The sequence below is a fragment of the Dreissena polymorpha genome, chromosome 10 (assembly GCF_020536995.1).
Source record: "Dreissena polymorpha isolate Duluth1 chromosome 10, UMN_Dpol_1.0, whole genome shotgun sequence".
In the NCBI taxonomy this organism is placed as follows: domain Eukaryota; kingdom Metazoa; phylum Mollusca; class Bivalvia; order Myida; family Dreissenidae; genus Dreissena; species Dreissena polymorpha.
In genome coordinates, this window is record NC_068364.1 from 11,416,160 (window position 1) to 11,435,123 (window position 18,964).

Below are 18,964 nucleotides of genomic sequence, written 5' to 3' on the forward strand. Positions count from 1 at the left end.
AGAAAGGTTAATACCAGTGCTCCAACCCTTTTAAAAACATAAAGTAACATATTCAAAGTCACCGTGGCGTTGTAGATATGGTGTCCGCTTGGCGATCGGGGGGTGACATGTTAGATCCTAACAGAAGGAGCGTTATTTAGATCCCCCCATTCACATCAAATTTTGGTTCTCGTCCCAGAAATCGGGTTCTAGAGCTCGTCAAATAAGTCCAATGCGTTCGATGCAATCGAGCTTAAATAAACAGGTTTAAACTAACATTATACCTTAGTTTGAAAACAGACTAACAAGTGGTCTGGAAATCCTTATATCAATCTTATTGGTTAAATTGTTGAATTAAGTACACAATATGACACATATATTGTACAAATAACTTAATAGACGACCATTAACATGTATTTTTCATATGCTACAGTTGTGAACGAACAACGCTAATATTCATAAACAGCTCTTGTTTGATGACAGTGATTATATTTTAAGAGTATTTCACAAAATCAACAACTAACTTGTTTCTTGAAATTGACATTTAACATCAATTAAACTACTGGACTAGACATTTAAATGTCTTTTTTAATTATTTGTGAATTCCTTATTTGACCATTTTCATAATGTGATCTAGTAGAAAATGTAAAGAACATGCATATTGTTTGCAATCTCACCGTGATATACGCAAAGCCAGTATTAACCAGTTTAACTTCGAGGACACTGATAACTGTTATGGTGTCGACACAATCAAATACTCCTTGCAGGGGATGCATGAATTGTAAACCTAAAATAGCATTTTGAATTGACAGTTATGCATGTATTTTGATTGTTTTATATAACTGTTCCAATATTTGAGTTAATTGAAATATTAAAGATATTTAACTATACTTACTGCTTGACGAATTTCCCAGACACTCTTGAAGTCCATTAGCATAAATTATACGTTTGGATTGTTTCTTATATTAGCATCCGGTTTTTCTATATTTTGAGAAATATACTTAGACTATAAGGTTAAACATAGATTCTTTAGTTGATTACTATTGCTGACTTAACGGAAACGTATTTATTCTTCTTTACTGTCAAACCAAATCCTACATTAAGGTAAGTGCCAGGTTAATATTAGCGATCTATACCTTCAAACATTAAATTAAAATAGTTCTGCAGATGACCATCCAGCTTTTAACCCATTTATGGCTAGCGTCTAGAAAAAATGCCTTCGCAAACAGCGTAGACCCAGATGAGACGCCGCATGATGCGGCGTCTCATCAGGGTCTGCGCTGTTTGCTTAAAGGAATTTCTGTAAGAAATATTCTAAATATAGAAATAAATATACTAGACCTAATTTTGGAAATAAATTGATCCAATTTAGAAGGATGGGAGAGTCCACTAAGATGGGTTAAACATAGATACTTTAGTTGATTACAATTGCTTACCGAACGGAAACGTATTTATTCTTCTTTACTGTCAAAATAAATCCTGCGTAAAGATAAGTGCCAGGTTAATATTAGCGATCTATACCTTCAAGCATTAAATCAAAATAGTTCTGCAGATGGCCATCCAGCTTTTAAATAGATTACCTCACATCATTCAGGTAGAACATAAATGGGCTGTTCAACAACAATGCCTCTATCTGCCATGCGCTTGTTCAAACGTGTCAACATATTAATGATCTGTTCAGGGTCAAGGATTGTCGTGACACTAGAGTTATAAAACAAAACGTACGTCGACTTGGATTGTTTTGTATTTGTTGAAGACCACTGTAATGGATAATGCTGTAAGCTTCATGTAGTCAGCAGATTGAAAATGTAAAATGCAGAAGACAACATGTGTGTGTTTTGAAAAGATTATAAAATGATGCATTGATATATTTTGAATCTATAATGTCATGTCACCAACGTGTTTTAATAACTTGTATGCAAGATTACATCCCGAAATAAAACAATCATATAAATATGTGTTTACATATTTTGTTCAAACATATTACCCTTTTTTTCCATAGTGTTATGCAATTATAGAAAACATAGGAATATCATACATGTGGAGACGCAAGTTCCGAATGTTTATGACATTAAATGGCTGGATCAAAGTAACAATTGACCTCAGACGGCAATATATTCAGTACAATTACTTTAACGGACTGTTCACCATTTTATACGAGTTTACAAAGGCGAGTCTTGTAGACGTTATCGTGATTGAGCTGTTGAATACAGGGACTTTCTTATCTTCACTGGGACAAATTTTGTTTCAAGGTTCAATTTATCTGCATTTCGTTTATTTATAGACACACACATGTAGAAAAGTCAATGATTTTGCCTTAAGTGCACCTTTGAAATTCGACAGGTAAAGTCATTATATCGTTTCAGTGTGTTCAATGTTATATATCCTTATTTAAAAACGTAATATAAAATTATATCAAACTCGTTAAAAAATACGTTCATTAATGAAATAAAATTAAATTTTAATAAAAATTAATTGAAATAACGATTTGATACATTACTTTAAAAAGTTCTTAATATCGTATGAAATTATGTATTGTATATAGTTAATAATCGTGTTTAATTTTAAATACAAATTACCATCTGTATAGCTCCGCTTTATTTGTATTGAGTGTGGTATTGCTGATTAATATGGCATAAAAACAATATTAAAAAGCTATACTTCTATATTGAGTACTAACATACCGTACCATTACTGACCGGTACTTATCTAAACATAAGGTACATCTCTCATCTTTCAGAGCAGCAGCGTGTTTTTTTCAAATTGCAAGAAGTTAATTTGGGTTATATCTTTACCAAACAGCAATGGCTCTACCTATGAAAGGTGAGCATATTTGCTTTCTATTTCAATGAAAGATTATCGTACACCTTACTATAATCAGTAAATACATTATACAAGTCTTCATTTAAGTTTTCCACAACAAATACGCTCTCATCTAAAACATTTATTGTATTGCATTATTGATAACATTAGATTGCAATTACCCCTTTCGATTTCAAATAAATCCGTGTGGTTAACAATGCCCTCACCCTTTTAATAAATAATGCTCATAATATTTGTTTTATATCGTGTAATATTTGCAAATATTCATGATGTCAACCTTCATCTTCACAAGCAAGAGAGAAACCATATGATACAATTGGTACTGTATTTATGGTAAGAAATCAACTTCAAAACAACGAGGTACACCACAAATGTAGTGGTGGAAAAGAATCACACGTAATAAACTCAACTTCACACAAACACTGAACAAAAGTTTGGTAAACGCTGCAACAATGCATGAATCCTCTTCATATATGTTTGGAAATCCAGCTTTTTCCAAGTACACATATTAAACTATTGTAACGCCACCATATAAGATAAAGTCAGAATGGACATTTGGCTTGCTTTCTTTACGAATGGGCGAAATAATCAGGTGCTTAATGTCCAACTCTTGAAGTGAAAAATAGGAAAGGAAGGAGTCAGCCTGCTTATTGAGAGATGTCATGAATCCTTAAAAGAGAAAAAGGAGAAAACCGCACTTTTTGCCCCAACATGCCCGCGTAGCCCCAAATACATCTAATGAGCTGAGACGTTCACCGAGGCACACGAAGCAGATCTCTTCTTACAGAGACGCTCTACAACCAAGCACGATGTGGCAATAAATATTATACCAATACTCCGGTGGGCAATGTATGCTGGTATGGACTTCGCTTTGTTACCGAGACGCTCTAGAACCAGGCTTGAATTTGGCACTTAGTTTTTGCATCATAGATCGTAGGGAAAGGTATGTTGGTATTGAGTTCGCCTTGTTACCGAGACGCTCTAAAACCAGGCACTAACTATTTGCAAAAAACCATTCCCATAGGGTCTGCGAAGTCTGGAAAGCTGTCGTAGACAAATACGTGTGTTGTGAATTCGCCGCGAATAGTCACGTCCAGTAGACGCCATTATTATTGTTGTTATTGCTTTTATTTATTTATTTGAACGTTATTAAAATATCGAACCTCGATTGCGCTCTTCTTATTAACAAGCGATTAACAACTACAATAAAATCGCCTAAAACGTGGACAAACCCTTCATGTGTTCCTATTCCGAAGAAGGATGGAGAGGTTAATATTAGCGATCTATACCTTCAAGCATTAAATCAAAATAGTTTTGCAGATGGCCATCCAGCTTTTAAATAGATTACCTCACATCATTCAGGTAGAACATAAATGGGCTGTTCAACAACAATGCCTCTATCTGCCATGCGCTTGTTCAAACGTGTCAACATATTAATGATCTGTTCAGGGTCAAGGATTGTCGTGACACTAGAGTTATAAAACAAAACGTACGTCGACTTGGATTGTTTTGTATTTGTTGAAGACCACTGTAATGGATAATGCTGTAAGCTTCATGTAGTCAGCAGATTGAAAATGTAAAATGCAGAAGACAACATGTGTGTGTTTTGAAAAGACTATAAAATGATGCATTGATATATTTTGAATCTATAATGTCATGTCACCAACGTGTTTTAATAACTTGTATGCAAGATTACATCCCGAAATAAAACAATCATATAAATATGTGTTTACATATTTTGTTCAAGCATATTACCCTTTTTTTTCCATAGTGTTATGCAATTATAGAAAACATAGGAATATCATACATGTGGAGACGCAAGTTCCGAATGTTTATGACATTAAATGGCTGGATCAAAGTAACAATTGACCTCAGACGGCAATATATTCAGTACAATTACTTTAACGGACTGTTCACCATTTTATACGAGTTTACAAAGGCGAGTCTTGTAGACGTTATCGTGATTGAGCTGTTGAATACAGGGACTTTCTTATCTTCACTGGGACAAATTTTGTTTCAAGGTTCAATTTATCTGCATTTCGTTTATTTATAGACACACACATGTAGAAAAGTCAATGATTTTGCCTTAAGTGCACCTTTGAAATTCGACAGGTAAAGTCATTATATCGTTTCAGTGTGTTCAATATTATATATCCTTATTTAAAAACGTAATATAAAATTATATCAAACTCGTTAAAAAATACGTTCATTAATGAAATAAAATTAAATTTTAATAAAAATTAATTGAAATAACGATTTGATACATTACTTTAAAAAGTTCTTAATATCGTATGAAATTATGTATTGTATATAGTTAATAATCGTGTTTAATTTTAAATACAAATTACCATCTGTATAGCTCCGCTTTATTTGTATTGAGTGTGGTATTGCTGATTAATATGGCATAAAAACAATATTAAAAAGCTATACTTCTATATTGAGTACTAACATACCGTACCATTACTGACCGGTACTTATCTAAACATAAGGTACAGCTCTCATCTTTCAGAGCAGCAGCGTGTTTTTCAAATTGCAAGAAGTTAATTTGGGTTATATCTTTACCAAACAGCAATGGCTCTACCTATGAAAGGTTAGCATATTTGCTTTCTATTTCAATGAAAGATTATCGTACACCTTACTATAATCCGTAAATACATTATACAAGTCTTCATTTAAGTTTTCCACAACAAATACGCTCTCATCTAAAACATTTATTGTATTGCATTATTGATAACATTAGATTGCAATTACCCCTCACGATTTCAAATAAATCCGTGTGGTTAACAATGCCCTCACCCTCTTAATAAATAATGCTCATAATATTTGTTTTATATCGTGTAATATTTGCAAATATTCATGATGTCAACCTTCATCTTCACAAGCAAGAGAGAAACCATATGATACAATTGGTACTGTATTTATGGTAAGAAATCAACTTCAAAACAACGAGGTACACCACAAATGTAGTGGTGGAAAAGAATCACACGTAATAAACTCAACTTCACACAAACACTGAACAAAAGTTTGGTAAACGCTGCAACAATGCATGAATCCTCTTCATATATGTTTGGAAATCCAGCTTTTTCCAAGTACACATATTAAACTATTGTAACGCCACCATATAAGATAAAGTCAGAATGGACATTTGGCTTGCTTTCTTTACGAATGGGCGAAATAATCAGGTGCTTAATGTCCAACTCTTGAAGTGAAAAATAGGAAAGGAAGGAGTCAGCCTGCTTATTGAGAGAGGTCATGAATCCTTAAAAGAGAAAAAGGAGAAAACCGCACTTTTTGCCCCAACATGCCCGCGTAGCCCCAAATACATCTAATGAGCTGAGACGTTCACCGAGGCACACGAAGCAGATCTCTTCTTACAGAGACGCTCTACAACCAAGCACGATGTGGCAATAAATATTATACCAATACTCCGGTGGGCAATGTATGCTGGTATGGACTTCGCTTTGTTACCGAGACGCTCTAGAACCAGGCTTGAATTTGGCACTTAGTTTTTGCATCATAGATCGTAGGGAAAGGTATGCTGGTATTGAGTTCGCCTTGTTACCGAGACGCTCTAGAACCAGGCACTAACTATTTGCAAAAAACCATTCCCATAGGGTCTGCGAAGTCTGGAAAGCTGTCGTAGACAAATACGTGTGTTGTGAATTCGCCGCGAATAGTCACGTCCAGTAGACGCCATTATTATTGTTGTTATTGCTTTTATTTATTTATTTATTTGAACGTTATTAAAATATCGAACCTCGATTGCGCTCTTCTTATTAACAAGCGATTAACAACTACAATAAAATCGCCTAAAACGTGGACAAACCCTTAATGTGTTCCTATTCCGAAGAAGGATGGAGAAAACTCTGAAAGTAGTTGTACCAGAAAAAGCACCATTTTCACATCTGTGATACCATTAATTATTTCGGGTATGAGGAACAGCCAAAGTCTAGCTCATTCTTCCATAACTTTAATGGGCTCCTCAGAATCATCATATTGCTATGATGGACACTGACTACCGTTTCATGTGGGTACTCGAAAGTGCTCCAATTAGCGATGTAACTAGCTGGAAAAACCTGGGTTGAAGACGAACAATATGAACCGTACTTCATTTTCGTCTACAGCGTCGTTTCCATCACAAAGTTCCTCATTATGCAATTCAGCACAACAAGGATTTGTAGAAAGAAACGTATATTCAACTACCGTAAATATCGAGCTTGAAAGGTGCTTGAAAATGCCTTCTGTGTTCTCGCACAACGTTTCGCATTTTGCACCAAAATGCAGCAGAAACAGTCAAGCTTATCGCCTATGCATGAATGCTGTTGCAAAATTTCGTGCGGCCTACAAACCCAGTCATGCAGAACTAGTTAATAGACATGGATAACCCCAGTTGCAAGGTGGTGCCTGGTGCTTGAAGTCAGGACCATAACCTGTTGAATAACATGGTATTAAATGAACTTAACATAGTGTCATGGCAATCGAACCTGTAGCAAAACAAAACATCATACACTACACCTTCATGCAACTCCAATGCATGATTTGTGCCCTAACAGATCAATTACTTAAATTACATAAACGATTTTCACTTATTACGCACAGATTGTTTCATGTTAAATGCCCATTCGTACTGCAAATAAAATGTTGGTTTATTATGTTTTAAATTGATGTCATAAGATGTCAACATTAAATAACAAGATGGTAGTGATATTTTCAAGCCCTTTAACGTTCACATACCAAGTAGTTAAGTGCATCGTATCGTATCTTATCGTCAATGAAATAGTCCTGATATCTTAAGTGTTGGCAATAGTGAAAAATACTCAGTTTGGAACACGCGCGATTTGTAAATACTTCCTGATGGTTGTCCATTTGATGAATCATTTCAGATTTGTTAATGAGCCCTTCGTTTCAGGTCATCACTTGATCCATTTCCTGTTCGTTTTTTCAACAACGACAGACGTTGGAGCATTCTTGTTTGGTAGTCATTTATATGTTTAATTTAGAAAAAGTTGAATGGTCTATAAATATTATTGATAACGAGCAACTTTGCTCTTTACCAAGGTAATTGTCAATACAAATTATAATTCCCTGTGATATGTAATACGGGCTATCTTTACTCTTGGCACTCAAGTTAATTAGCAATCGTTATAAGCCTATTCTTATCAACAGAAAATAAAGAAATTTAAGGTCAACTATGTTTCTGGCTGTTTTAATTGTGTACGTGCATTTCTCACCTGTGCTTACAGATGCGGATTCGTGTACCAGATATGCCGAGTATAAAGGTAGTAAATTACAATTATAACATTATACTATTGTGGATTCTCTTGATCAGTTCGTTATGCTGGAGAATGCAAAAGAACAACACTTGTTTTAAGTAATATTTTACAATGATTACAAGTAGTTAGCCGACTGCTGTACAGGAACTTTGAACTCGTGTTTAAATCGAGATTGTTAACTTTCTGTCACATAATGTATTCAGTAACTGAATGCGATCGTCGTTTTGGCGCTGATATATTTGTATTATCAGTTACCGACGAAACAATTTAAGGGTTGTCACAGTAATTACGATTGCACTCAGAAATCGCAAGAAGTAACATGTAACAAGGCGTTAAACAGCGTTATAGAAAGTGGTAAAATGGCATAATCATAGCTACTGTTTACGTTCAACAATTACAACTTCATATCATAAGGAAGAAGTGATGCACATATCAAAGGTGAATGATGATAAGTGAAGAAGATCTTCGTCGTTCATATTTGTGTCTAAGAACAGATCGACCGACGGACAGACATATATAGACATACATTATAAAAGCAATATAATTGGTTCGTGTATTGGGGTAACAATTACACATTCTGTCCTATTAAAAATGTCTTTCAGACCTCATCAACCTGGCGCATGTGGAAAACTGCCTTAGCATTGACAAAGGTATAACTATCAATTGTAAAATTCCAAAAATTAGAAGTCAAAATTTCAACAAGCGCAAAATGGCATGGAAAATAACAAACAAAAGCTTTTTCAACTGTTAAAGACAAGTATAGTTTCTAACCTGTAGATGTATTTTGTAATTGTTGTGAAATCTGTGTCCATGGTGCTCAGATTTTTCTCCAGCTGATATATCAGCATTTTCTCTGTGTTAATATTAAATTAATTTTGACAAAGGAGGGTACAGCCACCTTATTTTACTCTTACACTGTTTACCTGAAAACAAAAACCCTAAACAATCCTAGATCACACATAAGGCATTTATTGTATTGGATATAAGATTTAACAATAAGTATTATCCAAATTTTGCACGCTCCAATATCGCGTTACTTTTATTTATGAGTAAATCGATCCTACTAGAACAATTCTACCTTGGCTATACGCCAACCTGGTATTGTAATACATGTTCGATTTAAATTGGAATATTTCACTTCCATTACTTTAGTTTTCACGAAGTTAAAGCAACTTGGAGATTACAATGACCAGTACTGCTTTTCCCATGTATTGTATCAGTTGGGTGGTAAGTTTAACCATTATACTTTATCGCTTGTCGTTTATGTACTATTTAGGTAAATTATTGTTCGAAATATTGATGCATAATGTTATTAACGATTAAAACAAACATACTAGTTCCTAATACTATATAATACTATACAATGTTTAAGGATAGTTCTGCTTTAATGATCAGTCTGATGTACGTGTTTATTTCCAAATACATCAACAAACGTGTCTTTCGTTTATACCTAAATTACCCATTCTTTGAACTCGATATGCTTGTGCATGTGCATTATTTGCCTCATACGTATAATGCATAATTTTAAAGGCCCTGATTACCATGCATTCAAATTGTCAGCACCATACATATGTCGTCCATGTTTGAATAGCACGTTCTTTAAAGCCAGTGTGCACATTCAATATTCACCTTATTTATGTTTCGTCTATGTTAAAATGATTTTATAAATTACGTCGATGTGAAGTGTATTTTTTGTTCGTTTAATTAGACAGGTACGGTGTTTCCGTTCAAACATCCGAGGATTGTCAGTGTAACGGTACTAACTCCCTTCTCAACTACCAATATAACGTACAGGACGGTAAGTGTTACTGAGGTGCATTAAGAGGAGTGTCGGTGTATCAGTACCGACTCCATACTCAGCCACCAACATAATGTTCCGATGATCAGCAATACCGAGATACCGTCCGAAGATTGTCAGTGTTACAATACCAACTATGTTCTCAACTACCGATATAATGTACACTACTGCAATACTGATAAAGCTTATAGGTATTGTCAGTGTAATGATACAAAATCCCTTCTCAACTACCAATATAATGTCCAATGCCGTCAGTTATACTGAGATATCTTCCGGGGATATTCAGCTTGACGGTACAAAAAGTGCATTATCAACTACGACTTTAATATACAAGACGGTTAGTCATAGAGAGGTATCTACCGAGTATTGTCAGTGTTACTGTACCAACTACCTTCTCAACTACCAATACAATGTGTAACACGATAAGGAATACTGAGCTAACTTCCTGAGGAGTGTCAGTGTAACGATGCCAACTCCCTTTTCAGCCACCAATATAATATACTAGACTGTAAATTAAACTGGGATATCTTCCTAGGATTGTCATTGTAACTTTCCATATCCCTGCCCAGCCACCTATATATTTTTAAGTGAATCTAAAGATATCTCCGGAGGATTGTAAGTGTTACGGTATCAACTCCGTTATCAATATTATGTACATGACTGTAAGTGATACTAATAATCACCAAAGTTAGGTCCCGGACGATAAGTAAACCTGAGAATATCATATGATGAAAGCTAAAAGCATTTTATTATTTTACCCGTTTACCCTTACCTATTTACATAACGTATTATCATCATAATTTATTCAAATGTATCAATCGTACATTATAATTAAATAACAAACTGCTACGCTCTGTATATTGCAGGCACCTGGGACAGGAAGGACCAATGCTTGCGTTATGAACTCAACTACAAAGGTTAACTATTTGACAATATTTCGCACTTTACTGGACAATGTTATACACACGTTCTATACATATCTCCATATTCCTACAAAAAGACACCGTTTCCTGATTTTTTCCAGGCCAAGTTTAATTGTATATCCCGAATATTATTAAAAAGGAAGCCATCGACGTCATCAAAATGCAATATAACGTGTTCGTAACGCTGTCTGCTACCGTACTTATTTTGAATGTGATTCACAACAATCGTATGGTTGGATTTTATAAGAATTCGTACAATTTTATTGTTGTATCTGATGTATAATCGGTAGCAATGCACAGATGTAATAGTCGTTTGGGAACATTAATGTTTTTTTTTTATATTATAAGGCTATATTTTCACACGATTACCATGGGCCAAACGCCTCATGGCAACGTTTCAAACTTTCATACTCTAAAAATATTGGGATTGTACTAATATTACTATTAACTATATACGGTTGTCTATTGCAGATCCTGCAATTTACTGTTATTTTTAAAAATACACGTATTATTAAAGTTCTTAGCCAATCAACATTACGTTTGTTTGGTAAACTGTAGTCGCTGTTAAATAACTATATATAGGTATGCAATAAACGCATTTTTTTTGGTTTTATCATTAGAGCTAGTAATATTTTTTATTTGCAAAACACATTTTGTATGACACGGCTCACAATAGGAAATATATTTTAACATTCAGATAATTATTGGTGATTTATCCAAAAGTGAGGACAGAAAAAAACGTTCTTATATAGGATAACATACAAGACATTTCATAAAACAAATGACGTCATAATACGTGATTTTTAAATAACAATATAACAGTTTTAAAATGACAATTAACGAAAACGGTAAAGTATGCTTCAGCTGGGCCTTCAAGATAGAAACCTCATTATACAATACGGTCCGTTATATATAGCAAGGCAGCAATTGCAAAACAATGAGGTAAAATACGAATGTTGTAGATAAGCTACCCATGTACCCAATAGACACAGAAACAAACACAAGTGGGGTCACCGCATTGGAACGATCAATGCTAAGCATTGGGGGTTAAAATTGGTGTTCAGTTGTTCAAAACTTCACACATGTATTAACATTATTCATACATAAATTACGTGTAACGGAAAATTAACATTAAAGCATCACGATTCCAATGAAATAGAACTTAAGATGTTTATTTCAATAAAATTACCACATAACAGCTGCATAGTTATATACAGACCAGTGTACCACGATTTCATTTTTTCTAGCCCTGTTTGACCAGTTTTTTCTTGACCACGGCAACACGGCTCCTGCCTGTCGATCCCACCACTCCGGTAGAGCGTTTATTGTTTATTGATTAACACCTTGTGTAAACATGTTTACTTATCTTTAACAAAAATAATGCCTAAATTCGTATGCCAGAGTGTTATATTAAAAATATCGGATTATAACTTTTTACTTAATTGGGTTTGTTTACGTACAAATGTGTAACACCAAGTATTGTTGGTTGCAGTGTGGTTCCACCTTTCGCGCATACAGGATTTCAATTGTGCAAAGGACTTGATATACCACTTGAAATGTTAAGTAGTTTTTGTTATTTTCCTATAATGTAAATGACGAGGTCAATTCAATGCAATAAATATTAACATTTAAAAAAATAATATTTGAGTATGATGGATGATTTCTGCCATGCGTTATGGTGTGCTGGGGCCTTTGAATGGGTTTAAAAGGAACACACTCATATAAATAAGTACAGCAATACAGAAACAAAATAAAATAAACAATTGAAATAATTATAACAAAACACTTAATTAAAAAAAAATCTTGTTGGAAAGCGTTGCAGGCCAAGTACTACAAAGTTCTTCATCGAAAATACAATATCATTACAGTAAGCAACCATGGTGACTACAATTACTGACTGGGAAAACCATTTACGCATGCGCACATGATAATTTTCAGACCATTATAAAACAACAGTATATTGTATATGATCTTGTCTTAAAATTTTCAGATTCGTTTGATCATCACCCAAGTCCATGTGTCTGCCAACGTACGTATATTAAGCCTCACCCGCAAATCAAACGCACGAGTTAAAGAACGCATCAGTTTCGTTATACATGTAGCTTGAGAAATTCGTTCGGGCCATCAAGCGACTAACACGAGAAATTCGTTCGGGCCATCAAGCGACTAACACACGGCTACATTAACATGTGCCCGTGTTCGTATGTTTAGTCAGTCCAATGCGTGCGTATAAATTCTTCAACACGATATGTTCATGTGTACACATATAATATATAGTATATGTAATCCGTATCCGTCGACGTAACCTCGTTGTTAGGTCACACCTACCTCGTTGTTACCGAGACAATATGGTACAAGTTACACAACAAAAAAGCCGTCTTGGGATACAAGTATATGTATGCACTGCCTGAAAAGAAAGACTTCAAATATAATTAAAGTAATTATGAAAGCAACACTTATATCGTCTAAGTTGCTCTTTATTAGTTCCCATATTTTAGTGCAATAGAATACGAGCATTACCTTTGTCATTCTGTCCTTTTGTGTATATGTGACTTATTCTAACAAGGCACGCGACTTGCTTTCTATAGACAATGAAGGAAATCAAGTGTGGGTTATTCTGCAATAACTTATGGGCTGAGCTTAATGTTTTAAAAATAGTTCCAAATAAATAAAGAAAATATTGCAGTAAAATACACGTGCTAAAACCCGCTCTAAAAGAAATGTTATAAATATCAATGTAGCATGTATATAAATGTAATGACACAACAAATTGTATATTTGGTGATAAGTGGAATAACCACGCCTACAAAGAATGTTATTTGTTCGGAAACGTAATTCATAAAACATTTATAGCATATCAGCTTTTCAGTAGCATCAATAAACGTGACGTCATTAAGTTTCTACGATTGTTGTTTTCAATGAAAACGACGTCATATGTTTGTACAATTTAATGACCTCACTAAATAGTGAACTTTGTACTAAGAAGGGCGGAGTATTGAAAAATATAGTTCACGTCCTAAAGCTTGAACCAAATCAATCAGAATAGTGTTAGAATCGAACAAATATTTTTCTATGATGGTTTGTTGTCGAATAACCCACAGTAAGTTGTATAGATGCGTGTTATCAAATCACTCGTTCTTCGCACTCGTGATTTAATTCCTATCATTTATGCATCTATACTCCTTACTGTGGGTTATTCGAAAACAAACCATGATAGAAAAATATTATTTCTTAATCAGCGATTAAATATTACTTAAATATTACCTGAATTAAAAAGTAATTGTGTATGTTGTCAAATTCTATAGACCGTCTTCATGCTGGTGATCCAAACGATTGCATGCAGTTTCATAGCTATCAAGGTACGTCAAACAAAGAAAACCTATGAACAGCCGGCTAGTCCTTTTCTTATTTTTGTATTCCATGTCGGTTTCAGTAAGTTATATAATGTAACATAGAATATTTAGATTTTAAAGCAGATGATAACGTTAAACTATTTTTCCATGAATTATAATTCCCATTCATGGATAAATTTGGTGCAATACACTTTTGTAAAATACTGTTTTAGTACTTTTTTTATTCACCAGATTAAAAATTATTAACAGTGTGCTCTTTGTCTGTAGAAACGTCCAGCGAATATTGTATATACTGTTTGCATGTGTTTTATATTGGAATTGGGGTTGGAATTAGCGTTTATAATATTACTTTATTTCGCTTCAGCTTTGCTGACACTGAAAGATACCAACTTATGCACGAGCAAGAATTCTCGTATGTACATGCATATACTTGTGGTGAATGTTAAAACGAATTTATCTTATGGTTTTGAGTCCGGAGTTTCTTATTTACCGTCTTATATCTAGCTTGATATTACTTTTAGCATTAAATTTCAAAGTGAAATGTTAATCAAACTTATATCATATGCATATTTACAACCGCAAGGTAAGGGATTGAAAGAATTGTTGTTTGATTATTTTGCTATCTTTTAGAATGGGATCTTTTGCATGATCTTGAAATAAGGAGTCCACTGTGTCGCAAGAACATCATTACTGATCTTGCAAGTAAGTCTATTATATAATTTGCATATTAATAACGTTTTAATTTCTAATTCGTTTGAATCATGTTTTCGGGAACAATAGTCACTAGATGTATTGTATACTTGTCCATGTGTAAATGTCATGCAAATTACATAAATTCACATACTTCTTCGCCATGTTCATATTAAAGGTTATCCCTTACTTTCATAGTATCTGCCCTCCTCATGGTATCGTCCCTTTAACGAAAAACCTCGATGTTTTTTTGTCAAATTTTAGAAGTTTTAATTTTTTTTATGGTTATCCTTGACTACTATGACGATCATTCTCGTGATTTCCGGTGTTCATTGGAAAGAAGGTCATGTTTATTCCAGGGTGATGCTACGATTTTAAAATTACGTAACACATGCGTAAGTATTTCGTGTATTTATTAATAGTAGCTTTTTCAAATGTGTTATATGTCGCTTATTTTCCAATGAAATGTAAAAATATTTAAAAACAAACAAATGAACAAAAGGTTCGTTTTTCCATTAAGTTACTATTTATAGAACAATCACGTGCGCATAGTAACAAATAGTAACGACCAATCAGAAGGGCCGATACTATGAGAGAACATGAAACAGATTACTAAAGAGAGCTTAGTTTAGCCAGTATTTTGTGAAAACATTGCAGATTTAAATGCAATTTTCAGTGTTATGTCCAAGAATGCACATTGAGCTTTATATTAACATATAACACATGCGTGTTTGGGTATTTTTTCACCTCCAAAGTTCATTAAGAGGGCCGATACTAGGTAAGACATGCTAAATATCAAATATCATCCGTGACAAATAAACATATGTTGCACATTATCTTATGTATAAAAGCTCATAATGCACGCCCAATTGTCTTTATTATTTCTAAAATACGATTAAAAATGGTTTATTGCTTTCAGGGCATTTCCACAATCCTCTGTCTATGGACCCATGTCGCTGTCAAGCTGTTAAGCCTATATCTAATGATGAATTACCTTTGGGTAAAGTATTTGATTTATATATACTAGTCATAAACATCGTGATGTTAGGTAAGTCACGAAATGAACTAGTATTTGAATCGTCTTTTAAATGCATATATTTATGAAGTAGTGATATTTTTGTTAAATATAAAACAAATCATTTCAAGCTTTTACTATATATTTAATATTCTGTAAAATACTATGTGTCCATGTGTTAAACGACTTCTTTTCATCATATATTTATTAAAGTGTATTTTGTTTATCGTGTCACTCAAGATGACAATTGCTCGTTGTAAGTGTTACGGTGCAAAGCGTTGAAGTTAATTGGGAAATAATTATCGATGTCCCATTTATTTAATTGGAATTGCTTCGATTCTAACATATGGATTAATAATGGTGGAATACTACAACCTTGATTCATGTAAATCTCCGTTTAAAAACTATTTTGTGCTTCTCCTGCCAGTTATACAAGGAAAGGTTAACTTTAATTTATTCTTAAAAGGATGTCCAAATGTTCTGATCCAGGTTGTAAAAAAACACGTTTGAAATGTATCCGTATTTTAACTGCAGAAGTGATGACTTAAATTAAAGGCCATTATGTCATACCAGCGTCATTTAGTTGAGATGAGAATTCCGCTGAGATGAGATTTGTTCTATTGATTAGATAGTACCTGTATATAATTGTATTATGCATGTAGTATTTGCCTCCTATTAAGCCTTTGATAATTATAATAGATGATATTTCTATTGGTATAGCATTTATTTGGATTATTCGATACAAAACAGTACTATGTGGAGATTAGTGTTGCCTGATCGAATCTGTAATTGTCCATGGATTATGTCGTCATAAAGTTGAGTATATTCCAAGGAAATTTATGTATGATGAATACGCCGTTTCTTTACTGGTTTACTAAAAGAAAGTCTATTATTGCACAGTCGATTTTTGAAAATGCAATTATTTCGTGCTCACGTCAATAAGTTGAGTTGAGATTTCAGCCAGTTTACAAACTAGAAAGATTCTTTAATTGAAAACAACCGATATATACATGTTTTGCCTCATATGAAACCTGTGAGAATTATTGTAGATAAGTGTAGGATAAACCCAACAAAAAACACTTTTTTTCTTCATTTTTCATGTCTTACATTTGTTTGTAGATTATGTTCCAATTTCTATAGCATTTTATAGTCTCGTCAATGGCATATGTGCAGTAATGTGTGGAGAATATCGTTAACACATTGATGTTATATCATGGTGCAGGTTAAGCCTGGATTAAGTCTTCATTCACAAGCAAATGTATGCTTGATTAATACACCGTTTCATTGTTGTTGTTGCTGATGTTGTTGTTTCAAAGAAAGAAAGTCCTTCCGGACAAAAAATAAACCGTATACATCGAGTGTTTTAAAATACAAACAAATGATTATAGTATTTAGAAATTATATGATGAATGTCAAGAGGGAGCAGCCACCTAACTATGGAAGCAGGGATAGCTTCCACTAGAACTTACAGTCAGAACGATTGTGTTATGGGAAAACTCGGTCGAGTAGGAGAAGTGTTTTGAATTTAGTTTTCTTTCATTATTTTATCCGGCGCGTTTCGATACATAACAAACCTGATAAACTTTGCCACTTTCTGTTAACTGGAGATATGAACAAATATATGGTAACCATGTCTTTAGGCCAATAATGCACTTTTAAAAAGAATAAGCGATCTTAAAGATGCAATGATCACATTCTGAATATTTATTATTTCTTGACGTTCAGCAAAAATGCTATTATACATTGGTATTAATAGGTTCATATTCAGTGTTTGAGAAATAAATGTCGATTATTTAATGTTAATGGAGCAAATAATAAAATTTGGAGTTTTAATACTTAGGGAAAATCCAAAAGTGCGCTCTCCAAACTGTATAACGAAAATCCGTTGATTATCGGACCATGTGGAATGTTACTCAACGGTTTGTTTGTCATTGCTGCATGTGCTAGTGCGTGCATATTATTAAGAGGTGATCGATAGGTTTCTTCTAGCCATTATTCGATATTCACCAAAAACGAAAATATAGCTTATTGTGCTTTATAAAGCATTGGACTCAAAAGTTTAATATTACCGTAAGCACGTATTGCTTAAAGTTGCTTTAATGAATCAACTGGAATTATTATTAAAAGACCAGACCAAATATTTGCGTCAAAATTTTATTTCCAAAATATTGTGTTTAAGACGTTGACATACTTCCTCCTTTAGAAATTATCGCCAACGTTCGCGACATATCGTCGAATCTCATAACATAATCTATGCATCGAATGTAAAGTGAGTGAAAAATCGTCGTTTTTAATGTTGATATATTGAAATCCTCAGCGTGTGTATGACTTTATAGAAAATATCGGATCCACAATGCAACATATCTGAATACTTATCAAATTCGTGTACGCAATTTGGAGCTGATAATTTTGGCTTGTATGCTCTAGTTTTATGTTAAAATTGCTTTCTTTAAAATGATTTTCAGTTGAAGGCAAACTAATAGATTGCTCCAGTGTACAGACAAGCAGCTATTCTCGTAAGCGAATTCGTATAATAATGTTTTGTGATGACGAAGTACAAAATGAGCTTGTGGTGGATATGTTCCAGATATTTTGAGTCTATTTAAGTAGGGAAATGGTTCAATATAAAGATCAAAATTACACACAAAATTCTTCATCTTTTACAATATACATCATTTCAATATTTCGTTTAAGTGAACAGTTTTTGTTTAAAATCTTTGCCATATTAAGTTGTATTTCCATATAGCTATTTATTTATTTAGCAGTGATTCAGTACGTAAGTCATAAAGGATGTTTATGTTTACTTCGAGCTACGATTGATTTTTCGTAGATTGTCATTATCCTCTTTTGCATGATAACGTAACAAAAAGATCACATTTTCCAATAACAACATTGGCTTATTATGATTTTCCGAACGTCTCCGATGTTATGTGTTTTTTGTAATTTGAAATCAGGAATTAAAACCATATACATCGAAAAAAAAACAACTTAAGAATTGAATTAGATTATACTTTATGTAATTCGTGCAACAAGCAGGCTAGGATTTATAGCATTTAGACAGTATCAAATTTATAAAAGAATTTTAGTTAATGGTTATACGTATATTATAA

At 33.5% G+C, this 18,964-nt stretch overlaps 1 protein-coding gene across 6 annotated transcripts in view; it reads left to right on the forward strand.

The window, feature by feature from the left end:
- Positions 1 to 2,202: 2,202 nt before the first annotated feature.
- Positions 2,203 to 18,964, forward strand: part of LOC127848230 (uncharacterized) — a 34,500-nt gene continuing 17,738 nt past the window's right edge. Inside the window, exons 1-16 of one of the 6 annotated variants that reach the window (XM_052380566.1) lie at positions 2,203 to 2,322; positions 5,312 to 5,392; positions 7,712 to 7,777; positions 8,046 to 8,081; positions 8,678 to 8,725; positions 9,228 to 9,302; positions 9,784 to 9,873; positions 10,740 to 10,790; positions 12,044 to 12,109; positions 12,289 to 12,354; positions 12,787 to 12,825; positions 14,102 to 14,155; positions 14,514 to 14,561; positions 14,780 to 14,851; positions 15,759 to 15,839; positions 18,320 to 18,370. In XM_052380566.1, coding sequence (XP_052236526.1) covers positions 5,374 to 5,392; positions 7,712 to 7,777; positions 8,046 to 8,081; positions 8,678 to 8,725; positions 9,228 to 9,302; positions 9,784 to 9,873; positions 10,740 to 10,790; positions 12,044 to 12,109; positions 12,289 to 12,354; positions 12,787 to 12,825; positions 14,102 to 14,155; positions 14,514 to 14,561; positions 14,780 to 14,851; positions 15,759 to 15,839; positions 18,320 to 18,370 — 862 coding nt within the window. In that variant the 5' untranslated portion in view covers positions 2,203 to 2,322; positions 5,312 to 5,373. Of the gene's footprint in view, positions 2,323 to 2,719; positions 2,803 to 4,797; positions 4,915 to 5,311; positions 5,393 to 7,711; positions 7,778 to 8,045; positions 8,082 to 8,677; positions 8,726 to 9,227; positions 9,303 to 9,783; positions 9,874 to 10,739; positions 10,791 to 12,043; positions 12,110 to 12,288; positions 12,355 to 12,786; positions 12,826 to 14,101; positions 14,156 to 14,513; positions 14,562 to 14,779; positions 14,852 to 15,758; positions 15,840 to 18,319; positions 18,371 to 18,964 lie in introns of those variants that run through there. The other 5 variants (XM_052380564.1, XM_052380565.1, XM_052380561.1 and 2 more) reach the window with 5 other exon arrangements.